The sequence below is a fragment of the Hemibagrus wyckioides genome, linkage group LG23 (assembly GCF_019097595.1).
Source record: "Hemibagrus wyckioides isolate EC202008001 linkage group LG23, SWU_Hwy_1.0, whole genome shotgun sequence".
Taxonomy (NCBI): Eukaryota; Metazoa; Chordata; class Actinopteri; order Siluriformes; family Bagridae; genus Hemibagrus; species Hemibagrus wyckioides.
The window spans coordinates 8,061,496-8,089,107 of record NC_080732.1 but is presented as its reverse complement, the minus strand read 5'-3'; the positions used below and the strand labels follow the sequence as shown (position 1 = coordinate 8,089,107).

At 36.4% G+C, this 27,612-nt stretch overlaps 1 protein-coding gene across 1 annotated transcript in view; it reads left to right on the top strand.

The window, feature by feature from the left end:
- The window catches only part of LOC131344581 (contactin-associated protein-like 2), a 234,823-nt gene that overhangs the window by 153,696 nt on the left and 53,515 nt on the right, over positions 1 to 27,612 (top strand). Inside the window, exons 14-15 of the mRNA XM_058376980.1 lie at positions 21,130 to 21,286; positions 26,334 to 26,461. Coding sequence (XP_058232963.1) covers positions 21,130 to 21,286; positions 26,334 to 26,461 — 285 coding nt within the window. The remainder of the gene's footprint in view (positions 1 to 21,129; positions 21,287 to 26,333; positions 26,462 to 27,612) is intronic.

The window sequence follows — 27,612 nt, the reverse complement described above, 5'->3', positions numbered from 1 at the left end:
AGTGTATGCATGAGTTCGTTAGGTAGCAAACGTTGCCATTTTCATTAACGAAGGTTTTAACTATTAAACTCACAAACTTAGTACACTTCATGTTAAAACTAGAATAAAATTTTGATTTATAATCACATGATCCAGTGTCACCCAGATGAGGATGGATTCGATTTTGAGTCTGGCTCCTCTCAAGGTTTCTTCCGAGTATCAACTCAGGGAGTTTTTCTTTGGCACTATTGCCTCTTGCTTACTCATTAGGGATAAATTTATTCATTTATAATTTATATATTTCAGGAAAGCTGCTTTGTGACAATGTCCATTGTTATAGGTGCTAAACAAATAAAATTAAATGAATAGCTGAAAAACTGAAACTGTGTGCAGTTTATTCTGTTACAATTTAAATTTTATGCCAAGAACTTCGTGTGATGTGTGTAGCCTCATAGCCGTATTTTTTGGCAACAATTTCCTTTAAAATAATGCTAATAGAAATTTTTGCATTAACATACAACAAGGGGCAATGACTGATCACTACTGAGACCCAGCTGGTTTCCCTCTGTGCCCCTCCTGGGCCGCCCTCTAAAGCTGGTCACACTTGCTACTGCCACAGATGTTCTTTGAGAAGCTAAATTCACTGAGAATACAAATTAACCTGTCACCTTGCCAACATCTGGCAGATATTATTATGCATGCCAATCAGAATCATCCTGTTCACATATGCGCTTCTGACGCTTGTTAAGAATGCTACGATTGATAACGACAGCCATAACAATAGTCTTATTAGGCTTGCTGGAAACACTGGCCTGCAGAAGTGGACTATGTGCTAATGGCTAGACCAGAAAACATCAAGGAATGCACTTATCTCTGTGAAAGTGGCACACAACATAGACACATTTCTAATGCACAGGGTTTGTTTAAGAGAGGTGACCTGAGAGAGAGCGTTGAAGCATCTGAGGCCAATGATGACATTTTTTGCTAAGTAAATTATATACATATTCAATCTTTTTTAAATCAATAAAACAAATATTGTAAAATTACATTTAAAGAAATTAATTCCACAGTACCTTATTGAATATATTAACATGAATCAGTCATTGATTTATTAAATGATTATATGATTGAGTTACTGATATTATTGATTTAATTAGTAACATTGTCATTTACTGCTATTAACTGAGGAAAATTTTTTAAACTTCTCTGTAAATTGCTATGTGAAATTGGTTTCGTGAAATGACAGCTCAGGCAAATGTGAAAGTGATAATAAATGTGATTTAGGTCCAGGCCTTGATGCACTGAATGATGAATGAAGTGAATGATGTTTAGAGAAATGCTTGTGGATATAAACATCATAATTCTGTATTTCCTATCTAACTTTTGAATGCCAGAAGATCAATGATCCATCAAAAGTTTTGTTTATGTTCTCCAGAGAACTCAGGGCCATGTCCTAGCATTAGAATTATACATCTGTCTACATCTGTATAGAAGTAAACTGCTTAGGTGTTTACAGTACTGAACAAACTCTTTACTTTCAGACTCTTGCTTCGTTTCATTTGTAAGTTACTGTATGAACAAAGGGCCTTTTTTTAGAGTTAAGGAGTAAATATATAGTTATTTTATGCAGCATCTGTATTCGTAGTCGTAAGACAAAGCTATGGGTTTAAGTCAGAAATTCAGTCTCAGAAATGTTTTGGGCTGTGAAACATTTGAATGTCATCGAAACTGTGAAATTCCATTTAAAACCAGTATTAAATACATTAATATCATCTCAATTTTTTTTTAAGTATAGGTCTTTAAATATTGTTAAATGAAATCAAATTTGCAGTGATTAATTTAAAAAATACAACTAGAACTATTCCTGAAGCAGTATCTTATCTATTAGATTTATTAACCTCCTGTTAGATTTATTTCAATGCTTGTCATCAGTTCAAAAATCCCTTGCTGCAAAAAGTTTAAGAACCCCTGCTAGACATTATTGAAAAAACGAAGTCTCGGATGTTTCTAATTAAAAAAGAATCTGGCTACATGCGGGTAATTTGCATAATCTGAATGTGGAGCCCAGAAAATTGACTTAAGCAGCTGTGTATACAGTCTAAATAAATGCAAATATTGAGTCTGAAGTTGCCAACTCCAGATACTTTTACTAAACCTTTTATCTTGTACAGCAGTCTCCAGGATAAAATATTTGCCTTTTTGCAAGATACAAGTAATCTAGCTCAGATTAGGTTCTTTCTACAAACCTCAGTGTTGGATTTTCAATTCCATGAGTTTAACCGCTACTCATTTTCTCTTGGTCTTTTGTTTTGTTTTTCTTTAAGTTTGTGTAAAAGAAGAAGAAGAAGAAGAAGAAGAAAAAGAAGAAGAAGAAGAAGAAGAAGAAGAAGAAAGAAAGCTTGACAGGGTCATGTTTCAGAAAGTACACTCTAAAAACAGAAATATGGTTCTGGCCTCAGGCATGGCTGAAAAAACTTCACTTACAATTTTTAATGCATTCTGTGGTCTGATGCATCACATTTGTCTGAATGAGACAGTAGATTTGATTACTGTTCCTGAACAGTAATTCTGCTTTAATATCAAAAGTAGGTATGTTTTATTGATGGTTGGTTGGTTGGTTGGTTGGTTGGTTGGTTGGTTGATGTTTGTTTGGTTGGTTGGTTGGTTGGTTGGTTGATGTTTGTTTGTTTGGTTGGTTGGTTGGTTGGTTGATGTTTGTTTGGTTGGTTGGTTGGTTGGTTGGTTTGGTTGGTTGGTTGGTTGGTTTGGTTGGTTTGGTTGGTTGGTCTGTAAAATCATTCTTTAATTGTTCCATTTGGTAGAGAGCTCTTCAGTGGACTTTCTAGGGCAGCAGAATTACAGCTATATTTTGCTTATTATTTAGGCCAAATTTTAAGGCAGCATTAAATGCACATTTTCTATCAGTATAAACAAATGAATTATTTTATTTTATAAGTCTGATATGAAATTAGTCAAGACACCAATGGCTTTCAGTGTGAGATGTTTTTATCCTCTGTTTGGATAATCTTTCACAGAGCTTTAGTGGTTGAAAGTAACTGTACATGCTTATTAACAAACACATGAGGTATCAAATTATCCATTTACTTTTTGAAGATATGAACATATGATGGGAAAACATCTAACCGGCAAATCGTAAATTGGCAAATCTTAAATTGTTATGCTACAGTAGGAGTGGAACCATTATTTGCAATTATTTATCTTTCTTGCAAATTGACACTCCTTCACACAACACCGTTACAAAAGGACACATATTGATTTAAAGAAAAATAAATATAATAAAATATTTCAATCTATTTTAACAGCAATGCTTTTACTGTGTCATCTCTAAATAAGGTACGTGAATCAGAGGCTTAAAATGGATCTCTTAATGTTTTCTGTTGTGCAGATAAAAGCAGCAGTCTAATGGTGAGAGAAATAACAACACTCTCTCCTATTTCCAGTATTTCTGCTCAATAAGCTGCTTTAGTCATACTCATAACTTCACAGATTATTTTCAGGCATATGACCTGAGAAAACAACCTGAGGGAATAAAACCATTAAATCTGCCTTGTGCTATGCTTTTTTTTTGTTTGTGATTTTTTAGACAAAAGTATGTAGATAGAGGCTTTTCTGACTCAGTAATCAGTAATTCAGTAGTAGTTTATTTATAGTAAATGTAGCTTTTTTGGTTTTGCATTGTAATGAGAGTGTTGAATCTGATACAAGTTACATTTTTGTGTATTCGGTACATTAGTATAAATGATCACATTTAAGAGCAGATGTTTTATTAATCAGCTGCACTGATTTTTATTTATTTATTTATTTTACACTGGCATAACCGTAATGTGGACTGTTACCTTGATTGAGTTTGGCATGGCTGCAGATTAACATCACACAAGTCAGCATAGATAGACCAGATGTGAGGCCAAAGCTCAGTTAACAAATAAATGCCATATTAAGTAAATCTTCCATACAGTAGTTTTTAGTGTGCAGTTCACAGGGAATCTCCACAGCATTTAACATGTACTATAAATACTGTACACACTGATCAGCAATAATATTAGAATTATTGACATGTGAAGTTAAAAAAAAACCTGATTATCTTGTTACGGTAAATGAGTCAGTACTTCCAAGTGTTGGAAAAGGGACAAGTTCAAGGATCTGAGCAAATTTGACATGGACCAAATTATGATGGCTAGATGACTGGGTTAGAGCATCTTGGCATTCATGTGGATGTGGCTTTTTAACACAACACCTACTTAAATAGTGTTACAGACCAAATACATCCCTTTATGGCAAGGGCATTCCCCAATGTTGGTGTCCTCTTTCAGTATTGAATATGATAATGTGCCCTGCCACATTGCAAAAACTGTTCAGCAAGGGATTGAGGAATATGACAAAGAGTTCTAGTTGTTGACTTGGCCTCCAAAATCCACTGATCTCAATCCGATTGAGCATCTGTGGGACAATCAAAGGCCCCACCTCACAACTTACTGGACGTAAAGCACCTGCTGCTAATATCTTGGTACTAGATCACACCATAGCACACCAGAGGTTTTGTAAAGTCCATGCCTTGAAGCATCAGCGCTTTTTATGGTGGCAAAAGAGGATCCTACACTATATTAGGAAGGAATAAAGGTTATGGCTGATTGGTATATTTTCTATTCCAATATTTACAAATAATTGCGAAATTTCTCCACATGCATGCCATAAGCTGCATAGTTTAATATTTTATGTAGAGCAGGGAAACCCTTACTGTAATAGTGACTTAATCAGTTAAATCAGTTGTGTAAAACAGGAGAAACCATTTTTATTACAAGAATGTGTTCTCCATGGAAGAAATTTGGAAATGTTGACATGCATTTTTGGGATAGTCAAGTCACATTTTCAGACCTGTGGTTTGTGTCCCCGGCTGTCTTGACTGTAGTCAGGATATAACAACAGCAGCAATAAAGCCACTTGTTTGTGAGATATTATGATAATATTTTAATCAATTTAAGGACAGCAGGGATAGAAAGGAACCTAGAGGCATTGAAGAGAGATATCTCCTGAATGGATAATACTTGTTTTGGATCAAATGTTTTTCCAAAGAACATTAATTCTGTTCAATTGCAAATGGAACAAAGTAATTAATGCAGGAGCAAACGTCAGAGGATCTGCGCTGTCAGAAAGAAAAAAAAAGAAATTTGCATTTGCTTCCTTAAGTAAAATTAATCGCATGTAATTTCTAATAAAATCTACTTGTGCTTAGGTATTGCACAAATATGTCACACGTCTCCCCCTCGAGCTGAGCGCTGTGAGCCGAGCTGCGTAGTGCACAAAGCCTCCTGCAGGGCTACGGCGTTCACGGCAGCTTTGTTCTGTGTTTTCATGTGCTTGCATTGTTTACGTTGTCACTTGTGTTTTGTTTTGGTTCATGTCTTGTCTCCACCCCTGTTTTGTCACTGATTGTTGCCCCAACGTGTCTTCAGTAATTTCACCTGTTTTCAGTTTGCTTCCCAATTAGTTTGTCTATGAAAACCCTCGTGTGTCTTGTGTTCACCTCAGAGAATTTGTCCAGTTCATAACCTGTCTGACAGTACGAAGCTTTTTGTTCTTGTCCTTGTTCATAGACTGTTTTTATTTTATTTTTTTATACTAGCACCATTCTCTGTTTTTGATCTTGCCTGCCCTAGTATGCTCCGTTTCCTGGTCTGTCTTTCTGTTTTTTGTTTTTTTTGCCTTGCATTTTGTTCTGTGTCAGTATTATAATCATTATCATTGTTATTAAATATTATTCTCCATCCTCACTTGCATCCACTTCCATGAATCTCTTTTCATGACAAAATAAAATAAAAAAAGGAAATAAAAGCAAGTAAAAACAAATCAAGTATGATATTTATTATTTTGTAATATTATTAATTTGCATTATTATTACTGTTAATGTTTATGCAATGTATTTATTTATTTATTGAATGTAGGAAAGCTTAGATAAATTTTAGGTATATTTTTTGTAATGCTATATCAGGAAACACTGTAAAAAGTGCATTTATCTAAACATCAGTTATTGTTTACTTTTGGAAATTTTAATCTAAGATTTCTTTTGTAAATTTTCTTTTGTAAATATAATATGAACACATGTTTTGTGCTTGTGTTTACCAAAAAAAAAAAAAAAAATTGAAGATTTTACACATCGCAGGGCAAACATCTTTATTTGGTCAAGTCCATTCATTAGGATTCTTCAATCTGCTTTTCCTGCTTTCTGGCTGGGGTATTTTCAAGCTCAGGAAGAAACTCAATCATACCAAGTTTAGTGGAAGAGATTGCACACAGCTGGTGCTTACCAAAGAAGCTGTCAGTGGGTGGATGGATGGAGGAGGTAGGGGAGCTGACTGAGGTCAGAGATTGGGATGAAACCTCAGAGTTAGACAAGTCACTTTCCAAGTCATCAGTGGATATGCTGGAGGTCTTTTCATAAAACAGGATTTTTGTTTGGCAGTGGTAATATTCATCTCCACCACATCCTCCATACTACTCCATACATTTCATTCTCTTTAGCATATTCCTGTCATACAGTCAGTAAAGCACTATATAAAGAATCTATTAATGGGTGTATACTACATTTCAGTGCTGCATAAAACTATAGAGTACTTAATTAAAATAAAACTCACAAAACGTCATCCTCTGCAGCCTAAAAACAAGTAATAACAAGACAAAAGAGTTGTTTTTTAGTCATTTAGCTATAAATCATCTATAGCACCACAGACAGAAAACACAGTATGGTACATGCTGAGGATGATCATGGAAACACACACTACAGGGCTCTCAGTGTCAGGTGGAATAGTACAGATACATTATACATGCTCCCTATTTCACAGACGTTATCACAGTGTTGCTCCAGATATTGTTCTGACTAAAACCGAACATCAAAACCAGACAGGCTGGTTTAAGTAATTCAGAGACTGCTGAAGACAGAGACATCTCCTGTCTGGGATGTTTATTCAGCATGAGCACAGCTAGTGGATCATTACAGACTTGAAACAAATAAATGAATACAATTACAAGGAAATGAAACCTTGTTATATGTTGCATTGTTCAACCCTGTTAAGTAAATTCACACATACAGTCACTATAAAGTTACCTGTAGGTGTTCCTGCTACTGGTTGACTTAGTATTAACAGTGGGATGTGGTAGCTTAAGGTGTTGGCCTACTGATCGGAAGGTTCGAATCCCAGGTCCTCCAAGCTGCCACTGCTGGGCCCTGAGCAAGGCCCTTAACCCTCAACTGCTCAGTTGTATAAAATAAAATAAATTGTTAGTTGCTCTGGGTAAGGGCGTCTGCTAAATGGCAGAAATATAAAAGTATTAACTTCTACCATTGGGTGGCACAACTAGCATTCTACTTGACAACAAATCAGATTACTTGCTGTTAACATGAAACATTCTGTGGAGAGATAGTGTAGTGTTTGTATGTAATATTCACATCTGTATATATGAATCAAATCATATGACATGAAGGAGAAGTAGCATGTGCTCTTTGCCATGGATTACATGGGCTTCATGTCTTCACTCCCATGTTCCATATTTGCATTATGGTCCCATATCCAGTCGCAAGTGGTTGCTATGGCTCATGTCAACGGAAGTCGTCAGCTCTCATTGAAAATGAATGGTCTCTGTTTGCTTAGTCACTGCAACGTGCTGTAAATGCATGCGTACCATTTCATTGCCCAGCCACTGATAGATGTTAGACTTTATTAGACTCCCATCTTAATGAGACATCACTGCTTCTGTAACCATGTTGCTATTTTTATGCTAGCTAGCCACACTCCATTATGTGTGATAACTATGCAAGAGAAACGTTTATTGTACAACCTCATATCAAAAAGTGGATACAAAACAGTAATTTCCTCAGCTGAACATTTTAACTTCTTTTCATACTAGACATTGTAGATTTCATCCAGAAATTCACAGGTTAGCAGCTTTTGGTCATTGACATCACATCTAGGGAGATATTTTATTTGTCAGAGGACATTTTATGAATTGTAATAAAATTTTGGATGAGACTCCAGCTCCAGAAAGAGTGCTGGATAAAAAAAATGGGGGTTCATGAAAACGGGGCTGCTCACTTCATCACAATAAAGACCTGCCTTTTCGGAGCACTCGGTCATGTTTCATGTTGGCAGATGCTTGTGGCTTTTTCTCAAAGATGGCCTGTGTTTTATCCCACTGAGAGGGGAAACTTGTACATTCCAGTTTTTTTGTAGAAATACTTTCAGGTGGAGATCAAGACCCCTGCGGTTCTAAACAGATATAATGCTAAAGGACTATTTTTCCACTCTGTCACTTCCTGTTGCTCTTTGCAGCTGATGTCATAAGGGTGACATAGTCCCTGAATACTTTTTTCTCTTTCTTTATCTTGTTTTGTGTTACCTTTATTGACAATTCAAGAGGAATCCTGTTTATTGACATTGACATGTTTCTCAGATGATAGCAATTCAAAAGGTACAATTACCCATAAATCCTTTGTTTCCTAATTATTACAGATGCAGAAGTTTATTCATGGACTGATGCACTCACAGGTGCCCCGAGTCAACGCATTGTTTAGCGGTAAAATCTTTTGATGACAGCTTTAGGCTTTCCAATTCTGCTGTACTCTGTACTCTGATTGCACCATCTTTAATACTACACTACAGAGAAGGAAAAAAACTCCTTTGAATGAAGATGTGCCATTCTATCCTATGAATTTTTAAAGCAACCCATTAATGTAGAAAAAGATTTCAGGATTTCACACTCATCACTTGTGTCATGTATGCACAGAGAAATTATCCCAGTGGTGGTGGACTTTAAAAAGGCATGATAATGAAAAATATGAAGGTGCTAATAAGAATATGGCAGAGTTCATTTGTCTCTTGTCTGAAAAGAGATTAGGTTATTCATAAATCATGCATGGGAAATTGTCATGTCCTCCAGAAAATCCATCTTCCTGTATTCCCTGATGACTACCATGTACCTCTCTCAGACAAATCACTCAGTTTTTCCAGTTCACACTCACATGTTCACCCTTTCATCTTAAACACAGTACCTCTCACTTTATTTTATTCATCCCAAAGTCTGTTTGTGCTCTTCAGTCAAAAATTGTAAGCCTTTTCACCGGTATAACACTCCTGTGTGTTTTGATCTAGTTTTTGTCTTTCCTTTTGTGCAGATGAAGTAAGAGAGTTACAACTTTATCCTCATTGCTAAGTACGGGTACATAGCAGAGAAGTGCCACTTACAAGTAGCATCTATCAGAAGTGCAAATAGCAGAAATTGTGCAAATGAACAAGTGCAGATAAATATGTAAATATATGTATAACAAATAAATAAGGCTATGGCAGGTAGAATGTATGCATCTTTGCAATATGGGTGTATTGTGTTGTATGTACAACAGTAACAGAGATAATATATACAGCTCTGGAAAAAAAAAATAAGAGACCACTGCCCAATCTCCAGATTGAACCCTATTGAAAACCTCTGGAATGTCATCAAGAGGAAGATGGATGGTCACAAACCATCAAGCAAAGCTGTGCTGTTTGCATTTTGCAAAAAGAGTGGTATAAAGTTACCCAACAGCAATGTGAAAAACTGGTGGAGAGCATGGAGCCAAAACGCATGCAAATTGGGGTTATTCCACCAAAAACTGGCCCTGAATCTTCTGGTTCTGGTGCGGATGGTTCTGTATCTCTCCTGGATGGATAGCTATTTTAAGTCACAGTGAATCCACAACCTATCCTGGGAACATAAATATGGGAATGAAGCATAAATATACTATGGAAGGGATGCCAGTGCAAGCACATTAACACTTAGGGTTAATTTTGCATAGTATTATACATTTAAAGATTATACACTATTATTTATGTGTATATACTTTGAGGTCCAAAAATCTAAGACCACATTGAAAATCTGGGATTTTAGTTTTCATTTAATATTGGAAAGAATCAGAAGATTCAAAATTTTTAAATAAAAAACAAAGTAATTGTTTAGTATCTTAAATATTTAGTAAGATTTGGCACTATTTCTAGGTCCCTCCTGAAATGTTAACTGCTTTGTATAAAAGGTCAGATTTTCCTCACGCCTAATCTCCTCTATTGAAGTATGTGTTCAGACACTGATGGATTTGATCTAAAACGGATCGTAAGGTTTTACACAAACTTGAGCCAGATCGAGTGCACACTGACATTCAGAAATTCATGTAAATATAAATGTAAAGATACTTTTTTCACTCATGTTGCTGTCAATAATATGTGTTGTAATTAAACAAATCATAAAATGCAAACTAGAAGCATTTTCACTAGTGTTTTCAGACCACACTGTGTAAATATCGTAGGTCTATTAAACGAGACATCTGTTTTGTCACAATTATCTAAGGATAAGATACAACCAGATGGTTACAACAACACAATTAGAAAAAAATTAGAATTTATTAATAAAGTTTAATAATGAGAAGAAAAATAAGCATTGATATAATAATTTTAAAAAACCCATATATGTCAGGTGTAAACAAATGTAGTTATTTTTAACAGATTGAACAACCAAGGAACTAACAAATTATTAGATCTTTAGCTAAAGCTTGAGAATACATTTTAAAAAAACATTTGGCAAGGGAAAAAAATGTTGGTAGCAGTGTTTATTCTGACAATGAAGATACATTTAAAGTACAGTGACTCTACTAAATGAGCTAATCATAACTAAACTACCATACCAACATTGCAGATGAGCTGTAGAGAAACGTTTTAGTTAAATTCCAATAGTTGGTGACCTGACTGGTGGTAACACAACTCCGTTTGTCTGTGTACAGTTGTAAGAAGGACATTATTTATAATCAAACTCTTCAATGTCACCCAGATGAGGATGGGTTCCTTTCGAGTCTGGTTCTTCTTAAAATGTATTCCTTATATTGTCTTATGGAGTTTTTTGTTTGTTTGTTTGTTTGTTTTGCGATCGTTGCCTAAGGCTTGCCCATTAAGGATAAATATAAATTTAATTATAAACTTTAGAACTTTATTTCTGAATTTTTCATATTTCTGTAATGCTGCTTTGAGACAATGTCCATTGTTGAATGTGCTATACAAGTAAAATCAAACAGAATTGAATTTTACTGAACTGAATTGAATTGATTGGTCTTGACAATCAGTGACGATCAGTGTTTATGATTCACTGTGTGTACAGTTCACCTCAGGTTGTTGGCGTTGACTTTAAAATCAAGGAGAAAGTTATATGACTATGTTGGTAGGTTGGAAGTATGGATCAAGGTGAAGGTCCAAATGTTGTTAGAGAGTTGAGTTCACTTGTGGTTGTGGAAAAAAATGCCTCAAAATCCTGTAGGTTTCATATGCCTTCATTTTGCAATGGTCCATACTTACTGAGACCACCATGGTGTCAGCCAGAGTCAAAATCACAGATGGATCTGATGGATATAATGATAAATTCCAATGCACAACTCAAACATGGATGTCAGATTTATTGTGTTGAGTAATGAGTTTAGTTCCCCTGCCTTTCATCATTTAGTGTTGCTAAATGGTCAGTTAAACATGGGATGTTCTGGGATAGAATTTACTCTTTTAGTACACAGTCATACCTGATGCTCTGTAGCACTTAAAAGGTTCCTCTTGGGAAGAATTAACTAAAGCTTGGCTAAAGTTGTGAGGTTTGCTATGTGTTTGTCAAGCAGTGCTGAGGGTTGATGAAAGGTACAGGTACATGTTCAGAATTATTGATTTATTACAGGTGCATGTCTCATTATTGTGGTCAGTTTTAGGTATATATAGGATGTGCTCAAAAAACTGTACTTGTTATGTCTGGAAGTAACCAATGAGCCTGGAGGTGCAGGTTAATAAAGTCCGCGCAATTGGCATGTGTAAATTTTTTATACAGTTTTCTCTGCCAAAACCAGGTGTAAACTGGTGTCATGAGTATTACTCTGAGTAGAATGGCCATTCCTGGGGATGCAGTGTTGCGTTCATATAGAATAAGAATTATTTTTTTGTTAGAACTGTAGATTTTACATTTATGCTGGCATATGCTCTTATCCAGCAGATTTATACAACACAGTAGTAGAGGGTTAAAAGCCTTGATCACGGGTCCAGCATTGTTTTGTGGGCCTGAGATTTGATCTCACAACCTACAAATCTGTAGTCCATCATCTTACCAGTTCCCCCACTTCTGTCCAATCATGCATTCATTTTGTGATTCCATAATAAACTTAGTGTTTGGTTTATGAAAATATTTTATACTATATCTCAGCTTTGTACTGCTCTGGTTCATCGTGCTCATAATTGTAAATTGTGTAAATTTGTGTATTAAATATTTAGTGTTAATAACTGATGGAACAACAGTGAAGATCTGATGGACAACAGTGAAGATCATGACACTACTCCTTTCCAGCACTTGTATGTTCTTGTATAACCCTTATTAATTCTATTGTACTATATAATTCTACACAGTAGATTAGTAAAGAATATAAGCACTATATTCTGCCGGTGTATTTGAGCTATATTTTTGGACTGTGTGCACTATTCCCTTGACACCGCAAATCTGCAGCTGCATCCTCTAGCTGAACATTAATTATAATGAATTTAAAATCAGTCTTGAACCAGAAACTGTAAACTGTGCAGTGTAAAAAAAATTGTTTGGTCCACACACACTGAAGTTACACTGAAAATAGCAGTTTGTAAAATGTTCATTGGTCAAAATGCTGTGATACAGTGTGACATAATTCACCCTCACCAGCTGATCTAATATTAAATCTTGACACACAAGTATACAGTTAGCTGTGTCTCTCAGTATAAAATGTTCATTAAGCAAAGGCTGTCTCTCTTGTTATTTAAACCCAAACAAACTGGGATTTGCAATAATTATCCATGTTCAGTAGTGTTTTACAAACAAACCAACAGTGAAGTGGACACAAACCTAGTATACATTTGAACATACTAAATAAAGTACATTACATTAATGCTAAAATGTTTACAATACATTGTGCTGTATCTTGCCATTAATATCAATTTGACCTTTTGTGCTATGACTTACGCTGGCTGCTATAAAAGCTAATTTTCTGGTCCCTTAAGATCCCTTTCATTTATGTGTTCTGGTACAAACAGTAATATATTTCGGTGAGGTGGCTATGACTGGCGATGGCATGCCTCAAAACAATTCTCAAATAAATTAACTCCTTATAAAAATCCAAAATAAATATAATGCATTTACAGTTTACGCACATGGTAGACTTAAACTATAAACAGAATTATAGTGCACCTACTAGAATGTGAGTTTAATTTATGTGAAAGCTATGTTAATTAATCTTATGTAACTTATTATTATTATATTATGTAACTTATTGTGTAAAAATATTATTTTGTACAACAGCTTATTTTTGAGAAGGCTGAGCTTGTTAAAGTCTCTTGTGCCTTATATTTATGTAAAATAGCCACCATTTCACAAAATTAATATTTTCAAAATACTTATTCCTGTCTTCCAAGGAGCAGTGTCACAGCACATAACGCCTCAGCTCCAGCTAATTCACGGCCATCAAACATGGCCACCCTGAACTCAGACTCCCAGCAGCCATCAGCACTCCCACACTCACAATCTCCAGACTTTTAATTACACAAACCTGTTCCACATTGAGTCTGTTTCTCACTCACCCTATATATACTCTGTGCTTTCGTTTGTCCTTTGTGATGTATACGCTCTGTGCTGTTTGCTGTTACTTTACCTAGCCTTTTCTATTCTTTGATTCTTCCGGTTTGGATGTTTTGCTTGTTGTTTTGCTTTATTGATTCTGCTCTGGCTTCGATAACCCTGATAATCCTACTTCACCACAGACTTTTTCTCACTGCAATTTGGATTGCGTTTTGGACTGTTTTTTTTGCATGTATCTGTTTATCGCTATTTTGTGTTCCGATACTTTTGAGTGTTTTGCGTTGCCATGATTTGTATTCTGATTTACTTTTTCCTTTTTGTTATTGCCATGTTGTAAATGCAATAACCTGCGTGTCTTATGAAAGTTAAAGTTGTGAACGCTGTTCTTATGCAAATCTTTTTCGAAACATCTACTTCTGACACGTTTCATTGAACAGTTGCTAATTAATGATTTTGTGCTACACATCTTATGACCACAGAAAAACAGTCATTTTATATTCAGGTTATCATCATTATCATAATTAATTGGCTTCATGATAATTCTCGCCTCACAGTTTTTTTCACTTGGAAAATTAGTATCTCATGAAGTATTTTTGCCAAGTTTCGGCACGCTTCGTTTTTCAAGGGGAATTGTGATCATCTATTATTGATGGCTTTCTGGCAGAGATGATTCACAGATCATCATTATGATGGTGGCCACTGGAGGCGTGTCTGTAACGAAAGCTTGGCTGCTCAGAGGCAGGATGGAGGTCCGCTGATGAGAAATAAGCAGTTAATGTAGGATACAGAGAGGCAGTTAATGTAGGATAAAGCAAATAAACCGCACATTAATTGTCTCTGACATTTTCCCAGGGGTGCCATAAGTTTATTCAGTTTCACCCACATGGACAGCTGGAGCTGCTTATTGAGATTATTGTCCTCCAGCTTGAGTGATTATATCCATCCGGGTGTACACGGTGGTGTTTTTGGTTTGAGAGCAGTTCATGGTGCTGCAGGAATACACTCCCATGCCATCAGCATACTTCATGCGGAGACGATGTACGGGTGTGTCCAAGGCGATTTATTCAAAGTGAAAATTGTTGTAAAATTTTAATGGCACTGCCTGCAGCAGTAGAGCCCTTGTTTGTGATGGCAAATACAAGACTGCAGATAGTATGCGAGCTTGTAAGCTTGGAAAGGTGGTTTCAACTTCATACAATCCTCCCAGCTTGCAGACGTCGTCTCTGAATTAAGTATGCGCAGAAAGATGTCCTTTTTCTACACAACTAGATGTCCTTTGACCAAGCAAGATGCTGCTGTTTGAGGTTGTATAAAACAGTGTGTGCAAGCAGAATTCCTAATCACTTTCCGGTTTGTTATTGTTCCAAATATCACATGGTTACACACATTTCTTCAGTTCCTTAAGTTGTTTGTTTGCTTATTGTTGGAGAAGCAGATGAAAAAAATGAGTCTGAAAAAAATCAGTTTGCTTTGCAAAAATCCAACGCTACATTCAGCTCCTCTATCTGCCGGATTCGTTCATTCATTCCTCTTTACTGCCGCTGATGTCCTCAAAACATTTTTACACCCATCGAAGTGTCCTAGAAAGACCTTCTTTTTGAGAAAACCAGCAGTTGCATCTTGCACCTGGAAGCATTTTTTTTTTTTTTTTAGTTCAGTTCATTCATCATTTATTGTATATCATCAGCATTAGAAAAGAAAAATGTCATCTAGTACGCCAAAGCATTCCTCAATTTAACACTCCAAAAGAAACCTTAAAGGATGATATGTAGAACCATAAAACATAGGATTCTAGGAAGAAAAAATAAGAAAATCTTTTTAGTCAAAGGCTACTGTATAGATACCGTATATACACCTGACGGTATCTTTTTCAAAAATATGTGTACTGTTATTGAATTCCACTTAGTATTCACTTTTAAAATGGTTAAAAACCTTACTTTTTCATAGTATGACTATAAATTCTTGCCGTCAACACAATAAACTAGCCTACTTTTACAACTGAAAAAGTTTAAATGAAGTAAGTCATTAAAATATATTAATTCATTCTTCTTTACTCTAATAGTTCAGAAACTTTACATTTAATATTCCATTTGAATAACGGAAGCTAATAGTTAATAGGTAATTTTTACCATAAATGATATTTTTAAAGATTTTATAAAAAGCTAAAGTTTAGCTGAGGTTTATTTTTAACATTTTGAAAGATCTGCTGACTTTTGATAACATTAGTTCTGTGCCTCACTTTAAAATATTTAACAAGATATTTGAAACATCCATACATCCATCATGAGAAACCTGGAGTCTCTCCCAGGGGACACCCTGGATTGGGTGCCAGCCAATCACAGGGCATAATCAAACACCCATTCGCACTCACACACACACACACACACACACACAATGTAGAGATAGTAGCCAAGCTAGCCAGCGTACAACAGATGTTTTTGGACAGGGGGAGGAAGCCGGAGTACCAGAAGGAAACCCTAATGCACAGGGAGAACAAGTAAGCTACACACACAGGGCTGAAGCAAGAATCAAACCCGCAACCCTGGAGGTGTGAGGCAAACAGGCTAACAACATCACCAAGCCCCCAGTATTCAAAACTTTTAAACATATATATATTATTATTTTCTTTTCTTCACTGTCTCTGTTTATCCATCTTTGTATTTCAACTGCATTAATAAAAGATTTGTGGTTAATATGAACCGAAGGATCAAGGCTCTGTTTCCGTGCCTCCGGCAGGGTCACTTTATGGCCAAAGGACATGCAGCAGCCAGAGTCTAAATGAAAGAAAGTTTTAGCAATAAAAGGCTTTAATATTTTCTTCAGTTACTTATTCTGCTTTAGTTGTGATCTGAGGCCTCCTGCATGTTTTTTGCCTCGCTCTTTGCCTCACTCTGTGCCTCGCTCCTGTGATGCACACTTAAGCTGTCTTGAGGTTCTCAGAATGTTTTAAAAAGCCTTTCTCTTGAATCATTTGAAGTTTAGCTGTAATATGTTGATGAATGCTGAAAAAAAAACTCATGGATGATATGTCCAGTACTGCTTCATTTCATTAAAATCTTAAATTGATCAGAAACACTTAGGGCACTTTCACACCTATTAGTCGTTTTTTGAGTCAGATCCAGAGTACTGCACATAATTAAACGAACCAAAAGGCAGAAATCATTGGCAGAGGGGAAGTACAACTTTAAATGTACTCATATAACTTGTACTTTTTCACATATTGGTCAGAAATTCAACAGTGGAATATAACATGCAACCCATTCTAAATAAATGATTACATAGTAATATAAATGACTAGATTTAAAAAAGAAATTGTGTATAACATGCAGCATTTCTTCTGTTTATTATTTATTTTATTTCTTTCTTTTGTTTATTGTATTTCTGTCACCCATAAAACACAGTTCACCTGCTGCAGTTGGGTCAGTTCAGGATCGAGTCACTTTCTCCCTGCAAGAAAACTTCGCTAGTGTTTACTTGGAAGTGGACCAAGACCACCTCACTCAGACACTCTCAGACCAGTTATTTTGGTCCACGCCCAAGTGCCATGGCTAGGTTCTGACCTCAGACAAACCGCATAAAGGGTGAAGCATGCCAGAAGCATCAACATTGTGCTTTGAATTGATGTGGAAATGTTTGGAGTATATCTGCAGCCTATAGATATTGCACTCTGTGGATGTGAAATTTATCTTGCACAAATATTTTCCCTTAAGTTACCGCAGTGTTTACTTTTACTATTTCAATGCAGAGACAACAAACTTCCATTAAGATTGACTTATGTCAGATAAATGTATATATATATATATATATGTATATATATATATGTGTGTGTGTGTGTGTGTGTGTAGCATTCAATTATGGTGCTGATATAAACAGGTTCTTTAAACAACTTTATTAGATATTCAGTGTTTCTGCTTTGATCTCTCATGAACTAAATATCTAAAATAACCAAATTTACAATTTGTCCCTCAAGACCAGACAGACATAGTATACAAGACATAAATCAAGTTGTTGTCATCCTTCAGGGTTGCCACAGTGGATCATTTGGTCCACATATTTCATTTGACACAGGTTTTATGCCAGGTGGCTTTCCTGATGATGGACTCTTATTTTATCTGGCTTTGGGACAGACACTAAGAGTTAAACCCTCAGTGGCTGGGTTAGCTCCTTGCCTGGGAATCATCCTTGCAGGGATGAGTACACACAATCCTGGCACCAGACCACCTGGTGGCTCAAGTGGTTAAGGCTCTGGGTCATTAACCAGAAGATCAGGGTTCAAGCCCCAGCATGGCCGGGCTGCCACCGTTGGGCGCTTGAGCAAGGCCCACAGCCCACCCTGCTCCAGGGATGCTGCATAATGGCAAACTCTGCACTCTGACCCCAACCCCCAAGGATGGGATACATGCATAAAAATTTCACTGTGCAGTAATATATATGTGAAAAGTGGACTAAAGTAGAACATTAAAGTATTCTTATTGGTAATATTTCAGAAACTTTAAGTATAATTTTCCTTTTGGCCAAAAGAAAGATAAAAGCCATATTAAAACCCATAAGGATATTAAAGATTCTGTATGTTTCACCTTTTCTAACCAAAGTCAGTAACATAAATTTAAAAAATGACTTTTTATTAGAGGTTTAGTTGAAGTCTGTTCTCTGTCTTCACTGGAGCAAGAAATTTTTGTTTTGTTTTGTTTACTTTTGGATATTTTGAGTTTAAAAGGAATAGTCAAATGCCTAATGTCAGAATGTCAGATCTGATGACTACATCTTGCATCATTATAAAGAGCATGAACAGCGTTAATAAAGCGAATTAATTGCAGTGTAGTTACTGAATAATTTAGAGTGGGTCCTAAGGAATATGCTTTAAAATGAATCACTGAGAAAGGAAATTAGGGGAAGAATGAGAAAAGAAAAAAAATTACTTTTTTCTTTTCAGCAAATGTGCCTCGGAGATAGTGAAGTTCACACACTCGCTCTTAGTCAGTCATCGCTGTGTTCGGTATTGCCGGGAGGGTGATTAAGAGTTTACACCTTTCCCACAGTAACACAATGTAAGAACTTCTCCACTCGGTGCTTACTGACTTACAGAACATGTAGTCTTTCTTTTTTTCCTCTATTTTGCTTTGTCAGCACGTCTCATTCTCACATTCACAAAACCCTATCACTCTCTGTCTTTTTTCCCCCTCTCCATATTGTCACCTTTACTCCAACTTCCTGTTTGTTCTGGTTTTACCAGTAGCGCACTTTTGCTCTGAAATCGAATTTCTGTGGCTGTTAGAATCTTGCTCTGGTGACAGGCAGAACGGACAGACATAGCGTCATTCTTTTTCCTTCTCATATTTCATATTTTCATATTTTCTGCCTGGCACACAGAGTCTGATGGCCTGTGGTAACAGTTCATCCTGTTATTTGTGTTCGAAGCCCTTCAGCTCAGAGAGGGCGTGAGTCTGTAGAACAATGACTGTCATGAAATATGCTGGGACACAATTCAGTGATCATAGAATACAAAGCAGGCGGGAGCAAATTTGCTGTGTCCTTTTTAGTGGGAAAGACAATTAATACTGGACAGTTAATTCTCATTTTCAAGCATGGAATTGTTTCAATTATGGGAACTGTGGCTTTATAAATGCGGGATGCATTGGAAGGCCTGGAGTAATTATCACAACCTATGCAATGGTTCATTGAGGGGATTTGGATCTGTGGAGGTCAGAGATATGGAGTTTGAAAGCATGTGACATTTAAAAGCAAGCCAGAAGACTTAACGCCTATAAGACTAAGGATGGCCATGAGGGATTGAAGATCAGGAAAGACATTGTTTGCATTTAGTTATAAGGAAATGAAAAGCAGATTCTTGAGCAAGTCCAACTACATACCTTTTGAGCTAGTGTAACTACATACCTTTCCTATTAGATTTACTTAATAGTTACTAAATAATTTAAAGTAGTTACTAATTAATATGCTTTAAGCAGAATAACATGAATAACAATCTTATAAATTATAATCTTAAATAAGCATTATAAACATGCACTAATTTAATTCCGTTCTAAAAATAACTCTTGTTATTATCTTGTTACTATTTAAGTACCAGTTTAAATGAACATAAGCAGTGAATTTAGCCTCTGTTTAAAATTTAGACTCTATAACATGAACACAAGTGTAAATTGCCATTTTTATATACTTTTAAAGCTTTTCAATTAAAGCCTCACATAGAGACCAGGCTAAGAGATTATGGCTTTTCATACCTTAAACAGCTGAGGGTTAAATAAAGGTTATATTAAAAAAATTAAATAATAACAAAAAAGAAAAAAATAATTTTACCATCTACTACTACTACTACTACTACTAATAATAATAATACATAACTGTACCAAAAAATACTTCTCTTTTTAAAATCCTTATTTGTTCAGCCTTTTGTTTCGGTCTTCATATGAGCTGTCTGTAGAACACATTTGCTCCGCTTATCACCTGGTCTGACTAGTATTAATATGCCTATAATAAATGCAGAATAGATCCATATTATCTGTGGTAGAATTAAAGGTCACCGGTCCTCCATCTGCTGTATTACCCACCTCTAAAAAAAATCTAATAAACTGAAAAGACTGTGCAATCAGAAGAGCAGTGTAAGCTATTGCTCTGTAAATCAGGCTACTTGGTCAGTCGAACCTGAACAACTCACTTTTTTTATTTTCTCCCCAATTTGATTGCCTACCGATTTCCACCTCACAGCCAGCTTTCTCCTATCATACATCAGCTACCAACCAGAGATGGTGAAGGCAAATGCATGCTTCCTCTGAGACATGTGTGCTAACCATATATTTTTGAAGTGATGCTAATGCTGCATCACAAAGCAGTGTAATACCCTAAGAAAGTGTCACATTCTTCTGCATACACTTGCCCACAGACCCCCATACTGGCTGAGTAATTGACATGGGAGTGAGAAGGCCATCCTACCCAGACAGCATGGCCACAATTTTGCTTCCTCGGATGTGGCATCATTAGGATTCAAACACACATTTCCTGATGATAAAGCAGACCACTCATGAGTACAACTCACTTTTTAACTTCAGATTCAAGCTAGAATCTATTTAATAGGGGACCAGAAGTCTGAATCTACTGCAATGAATTTAAATTATTTGTTGTTGTTGAAAACAAGTTTAATCTTAAAAGTTAAAATCTTAAAGTGTGTCTGTGCAATTCCATCATAAAGCCATGGAAAACAATATGCCAGCTCATATTATCAGTCTGTGACCTTCACTGAAATGTCACTTATTGAAGGGGAAAGGCCAGATTTATTTTTGTAAATTCTGCAGCTTAACTGTGAAGGTATTTTTTTTGTTTAACTGCCCTGTTTTGGATTTGAATGATCTCATGCTTATTTACTGATTTAATTAATGTAGAATCACAATTGCTGTCATTTGCATATATTCATATCTCTTTTAATTTGCCAGAAATGGTTGAGATTTTTGTGTGATTATGTTTTGTTTTTGTTTTTTACAGATGGCAGTCCGTACACATGGTGGGTTGGCAGAGGTAATGAAAAGCACTTCTACTGGGGTGGTTCTGCACCAGGAATCAAGAAATGTGCCTGTGGAATTGAACGCAACTGCACAGACCCCAAATACCACTGCAACTGTGATGCTGATCACAAACAGTGGTGAGTAAATTCACTCTTTAACATATCTCAGTGCTTCACCAAAATAATATGGAGTTTCACACATCAGCTAAAACCAGGCAGGGTGAAGCGGTGACATGTACATTGTTTATCTATCTTGATGATGATGATGATGATGATGATGATGAGTAGTAGTAGTAGTAGTAGTAAATGGTGTTGTATTTTAGCAGCAAGGAATCCTATAAGATGGGGATTCTGCCAATTTTGATCAACTGGATGGCTGTGGCATCATCGGGATTCAAAGTCACAATCTCCTGCTGATAGGATGAATGCTTTTGTTTACTCAGGAGCCTGTTTGTATTGTTGAAATGGAGCTTTGTGTACCTAATGTGTATTTTGCTGGAACCATCTAATTGTGACCCACAGGTCAGATATTTCTGGTCTCCATTGCAATTATGTTGAATCTATAAAACAGAAAACAGCAAAAATGGAAAGTATTGAATAAATACATGATCCCCCAGGATCAAAACATTGTGTACACATATCACCACTTTTTGAGTGTTCCAGTTGTGCATCCCTACTTTAACACAAGGGTAGAGCCAATAGGCAGGTGTCAAAGTTGCAGTTTACTAGGAGGAGCTAGAATTAGGTCTTTTCGACCAAATAATCGATGAAGCCAAGAGCGTGGTGTGTATGAAATTGTTGTAATTCCAGTGCAAGACATAGATAGTCATCTGATTTCCCGAAATCTGGATGCAAAGTGTCCTTTTAGGAAAAGAAGCTTTTTTTCACATATACATTTCAGCACAGTGAAATTATTTCTTTGCATATCTCAACTTCTCAATCTAAAGGTTGCTGTCAAAGCACAGGGTCAGCCATGATGCAGCACCCCTGGAGCAGAGAGAGTCAAGGGCCTTGCTCAAGGGCTGCCTTTAACCAAACCCCACACCATTTGCAGTTTGTGTATCCTAAAAATGAAGGTGTTTTCCCAGACTCAGAACCTGCCATTTCTAGGTTTAGATATTGCCCTCTCTTCAGTCACATCATCTGTCAGATCAGAGAGTTGAATGCGTTTCTGCAGTTAGTGGGTTAAACGACATTAATAATAACCATAGTCCTGTTAGATCTGGGAATAATGCTGGTATTTAAGGTATTACATTACCTGAATGCATTGCATCGTCTCTGTGTGAGACTAGCCATGAATGCAGCATTTTTGGCCACATTTTACTCCAAAGGGAAATTCTCCAATGTACCCATAGGGAGAATAATATTTTGCAAAGTGGTGATAAAAGGACGCCTCACTGCATGGGGCAAACAGTACAGGCAAAGTGGTCCCCAGTGCAAAGGAAACATAAATTATCTGGAGTTGAGATGGTCTGGATAGGTCTAAGATATTTTTTTGTTCAGCCAATTTTTGCTTTTTTGTCACTCCCTTCCGACACTGAGCAGTCTTCTTTTGTCGCTTAAAAGGGGCGGCCCTTAGAGAGAATTCAGGCTCTTCTCCCAAGTGGTGGAAAAGAAATGGAATTGGTTTGGCATCACAGATGCAAGAAAACGTGTGTGTACCCATTTCATTCAATGGAACAGATTCTCCCCTCATTGGAGAGGGAGTATCAGGAGGCCCCATCTCCCATAGTAGCTACATGATGCTGTCAAGGAAATCAAGGTATGCTGAATTAAACAATGGAGCAGTGAACCAATCCACTGAAAAAGAAAACACAATCTCAGGAAGGATGCCATATGGTTCACCCCCACCAAGCTGTAGCAAACCCACCTGCTAAAATGTTACGCCTTAGATCTAAAGTCATAGCTACTATTTAGAATGCAAAGGCATCCTTTACATGTGGACTTGTCCTTTATAAATGCAGTTGTTTGAGCAGTGGTGACAAAGAAAACACCTTTCCAGTGCAATTGCAAATATGCAATATACACTCAACATCCACTTTATTAGCAAATATCTGCACATTCATGCAGTTATCTAATCAGCCAATCATGGCAGTAGCACAAAACAAAATAAATCATGCAGATACAGGTCAAAATATTCAGTTAATGTTTGCATCTAAATTCAGAATGAAGAAAAAGTGTGATCTCTGTGACTTTGATCGTGGCATGGATGTTTGTACCAGATGGGCTGGTTTGAGTATTTCAGAAACTGCTGATATGGGATTTTCTCACACCGTCTGTATAGCAAGGGTGGGCAATTAATGTTCCCAAAAGGCCACACACAACTGGGACTGTTGTTGAGGGCTGAACCAATAGGCTGAACTTAATTTTGCTCAATTTATTTTTTTTAAATAAAAAAGAATTATAATAATGTTGCTTTATAAAAAATAGTAAATTATATGGTTTTGATTAGCTATTACTATTAGACTACATGTTACAATAAGGCTATTAAAATGTAGATTAGGTCAAATATAGCAATAAAAATAGTAGAAATGGCAATAATCATATCACTATTTCATATTATTTTTAACGTAACATACTTTTAAACAAAAGCAATACTGAAACTGTGTATGTTTTGAAGTATGTTAAAAGATCAGCAGTTCATTTATAGGGAAGTGCTTTTGATGTTTTTCAGTTATTTTTCAGTCTAAAAAATCCAGTCTGTCTTGGACTTGAACAAGTGCACAGTCTGGTTGCATGGCATGGATGTGCGAAAGTAAAATGTAGAAATCTATAAATGTAAAAATTGCAGTTGTGTCAGAGAATGTTGTTAATTTCTGTCACTTTATCCTGCATCTGCTTCAAAAGTCTGACATTTTTTCCCCCGTCGGATTTAGACAACAGCTGACACTTTGTCACATTTCAGTCCCGCATGCATTTACCTGCATGAACACATCCCTCCCCGCTGCCGTCCCTTTCACTGACTGCACTGTTGCCACTCTGCATAAGTCGAGTTCTTATTTTTCTCTGCATGTTTAGTCACATAGTGGCGATTCAAAACTGTACTCCTTAAACACAGCGATCTGTAGTTTACAAACAAAGCACACGGCTTTACATCTGACCTCAGTAATGAATATTTGGGAGTCCATGACTTGTTACATGAGCTGACAGTTTTGATGGCTAAAAGCTCACTCAGCATCTGTGAAGGTGTCCACTCACACTCACCTACATAAATTAAAAAAAAGCAGTTGCCTTCGAAATAAAAGCAATGGTCTTTAATTGTGCACATGACATTCACTTATTTACAGTTGATTACTAATCTCTGATTGACTTCACGCAGGCCAGATGTGGCCTGGGGGCCGTAAAATGGCCAGGTCTGCTCTGCAGTGTACACAAAAAAAGCCTGAATGAGGGAGAGTTCTGTGAGTGGACACACCTTGTTAATAAGAGAGGCCAGAGGAAAATGGCCAGACTGTGTTGAGTTGTACAGAATATAACAACTCATGTAAGCATTCTTTATAACCACGGAAAAGGAAAAGCATTTCAGAATACACAAAACATCAAACCTTGAAGTAGATGGGCTACAACAGCAGAAGAGCACATCAGGTTCTACTCCTGTCAGTCACAAGAATCTGAGGTTGTCATGGGCACAGACTTATCCAAACTGGACAGTAAACATCACCCGGTCTTTTTCCAATGTTCAGCTGTCCAGTTTTAGTGAGTCTGTACCCATGATAGCCTCAGATTCTTGTTGTTGGCTGACAGGAGTGGAATGTGATGTGGCCTGCTGCTGTTGTAGCGTTTGGAGTTTTGTGCATACTGAGATGCTTTTCTGCTTATCACAGTAACCTCCTGTCAGCTCAGACCAATCCAGTCAATCTTCTCTCATCACTCTGATCAAAAAGGTGATCAGCCTACAGACACTTTACACACAGGAAGTATTTTTGTTGTTGTTTTGCACCAGATCAGAGGTTATGAAATATCAGACAGAAACTTCTAGATTTTGAATATATTTTTGTAAGTGTTCAGCAGGAGGAAAAGTAAATTGGACTAATGGACTGTTGTTTACTGCTGTTCTGCATAATGTGCACTTTTTAACCTCAGTAATGTGTTGGTTTTGGTGTCACACAGGCTGAGAGTCAGAATTGAAACTATTATTATGCACTTACATAGACAAAGGAATACCTATGCCCTGACTCCACTGTGGGGTTAATTACTTTCTCCATTGCACCTCAATGCAGGTATCATATCCTATAACCATAAACTCCTGAATCACACTGTCCATTTGACACAGTTATATAAGTCACACATTTTATAGACCTTTAGTCATTGTTACCATCTATCATACTACGCTCATGGAGTTTAGCCTTGTTAATTCTTGCTCATGTTTCCTAGTCTTTGAGTTTCATCTATTTCACTGTAAATAAACATTTACCTGCACTTTCCTGATGGCTGCATCCACATCCAATAGAACATGTCTAATTTCATCAGGTGATCTAGAGGTCACTAATGGCCCAATTACACCACTTTGCTTTGTTTAAAGTCATTTATTTCTAATGGTGCAGCATCCCATCACATTAATGGGCAAAAGGTATCAGAATGTCTTTCAATTATAAACATAACAGTGGAACCCAAAAGCAAAGAAATGGGAAAGAGAAAAATATTTTGTTTTAGTTTATATCTGGCCCATCTAAGCAGACTCTTGCTGTGATTTTTTGGACAAAAAAAAATGGCCTCAAAATCCTCACAATGATGCCATGTTGCCAACTTATATAAAGTATACAGTCATTGGTTACAACACTATTTATAAAGACCAGAGCTATCGATTGTAGATCATCACTGATATCTAATGGATGATGATAATGAAATATTGCATGTTTAATGCTGCAAAGAATGTCTGTTTTAATAGGCACATTCATATTTGTTTCCTGTATTTTTTTTTCTGCTGCGCATACTGCATTTCTGCTGGTAAAAGGTCAGTCTGCTATTAGGAGCACTTAAAAAATCAATGGGGAAACACAAAATGGAGCCTCTAAAGATATACACTTAGACAATTATGGATGTCACAAAATAATGACAGTCATATAGAAATTATAATGGTGAGAAATGGTTGGAGTTTGCAATATTAATGAATGGGGTGAGAGTTCCTGTACATTCCTGGTAGAGTCACCTGTTTCCATTAATATAGCACTTTCCTTCTTCACAGGCGAGAAGACTCCGGGCTTCTGGTCTATAAGGACCACTTGCCTGTGAGTCAGGTGGCTGTAGGGGACACAAATCGAGCCGGATCAGAGGCCAAGCTCTCTGTGGGAGCTCTGCAGTGTCATGGAGACCGTGAGTTCCTTTCTCTACATTTTAATTGTGTGAAAAACTAAATAAGGATGTCTGAGTCCTTGCACTTAACATCAGCATTGTGAAGAATGAAGTGAGAGGATTATTATGAGTCGGTCAAATGTTTTTAATAAAGTTAAAGAAATCGTGCATTTTGGGTCACTTTTATATAGAACGTTGCTGTAGAAAAGAATGTAGAATAATCTGATATAAATATTAACCAAAGAACTGCATATATACTAAAATACATTACAATTAAAATGTACAATAAAACTAAGGAAATTATGATACAAAAATACATTTAAAATAATGTAAAATATAATAAAAATAAATAAATAATTATCTACTTCAGGTTAAACGAGTTGAACTTAGTTTAACTTGAACTTTAAAGCTTGCTGAGTTTAGAAGCAGTATATCAAAAACCTCTTCCACCGGCTAAGCTACAAGTAATCACAGAGATTAACAGCAGGCCTGCATCAGCTGAACAAAGAGCTCATGATGTGCTAAACTACTTAAGGATATTAGCAAAATGCCCCAGAGTGAAACTATTTATATCTTTAAATGTCATAAGCATGTCTTTGTAGTTCTTTAAAACCATCCACTGTCTCTTGAATAAAACTGGACTAATTCAGCAACAATTTCTTTTTCTGCTATGGACAACGGATGCTGCAGTCTGTAAAGAGAAAACAGCTGCCATTATTTATAGGTTCTAGCTCGGTTGCACCCAATATTTCAGAAGAAAGCCTCTTATTTAGGTCCATTTGAACATATACACTAAACACCATGTTTTGTTTTGTTTTTTTTAAATGATGGAGAACTGTACTATTGGTATTAACTACAGTAGTCTTTATTTCAAACACAGTTTCAGTCTTTCATACTATTTGCTTGAAACAGCAGAGTACAACACAGTGGGAGAACATAGTACTCTCTATATAGTAACAATTTCCATATAGCAATGTGCAGGATGAACTGTTAAAATATATTATACTATTAATATACTATTATGTGCAAAGTAATTGTTAAAAAATATCATTGTATTGACATCAGGACAGGAGTCTGGAAAATCAGGTGAAGCAAGTATCCAGGAGAAAAATGTGTTTATTATGTGTTCATCTACAGCTGTCTAAGAATTTTATCATGAGAGAAATAATCGT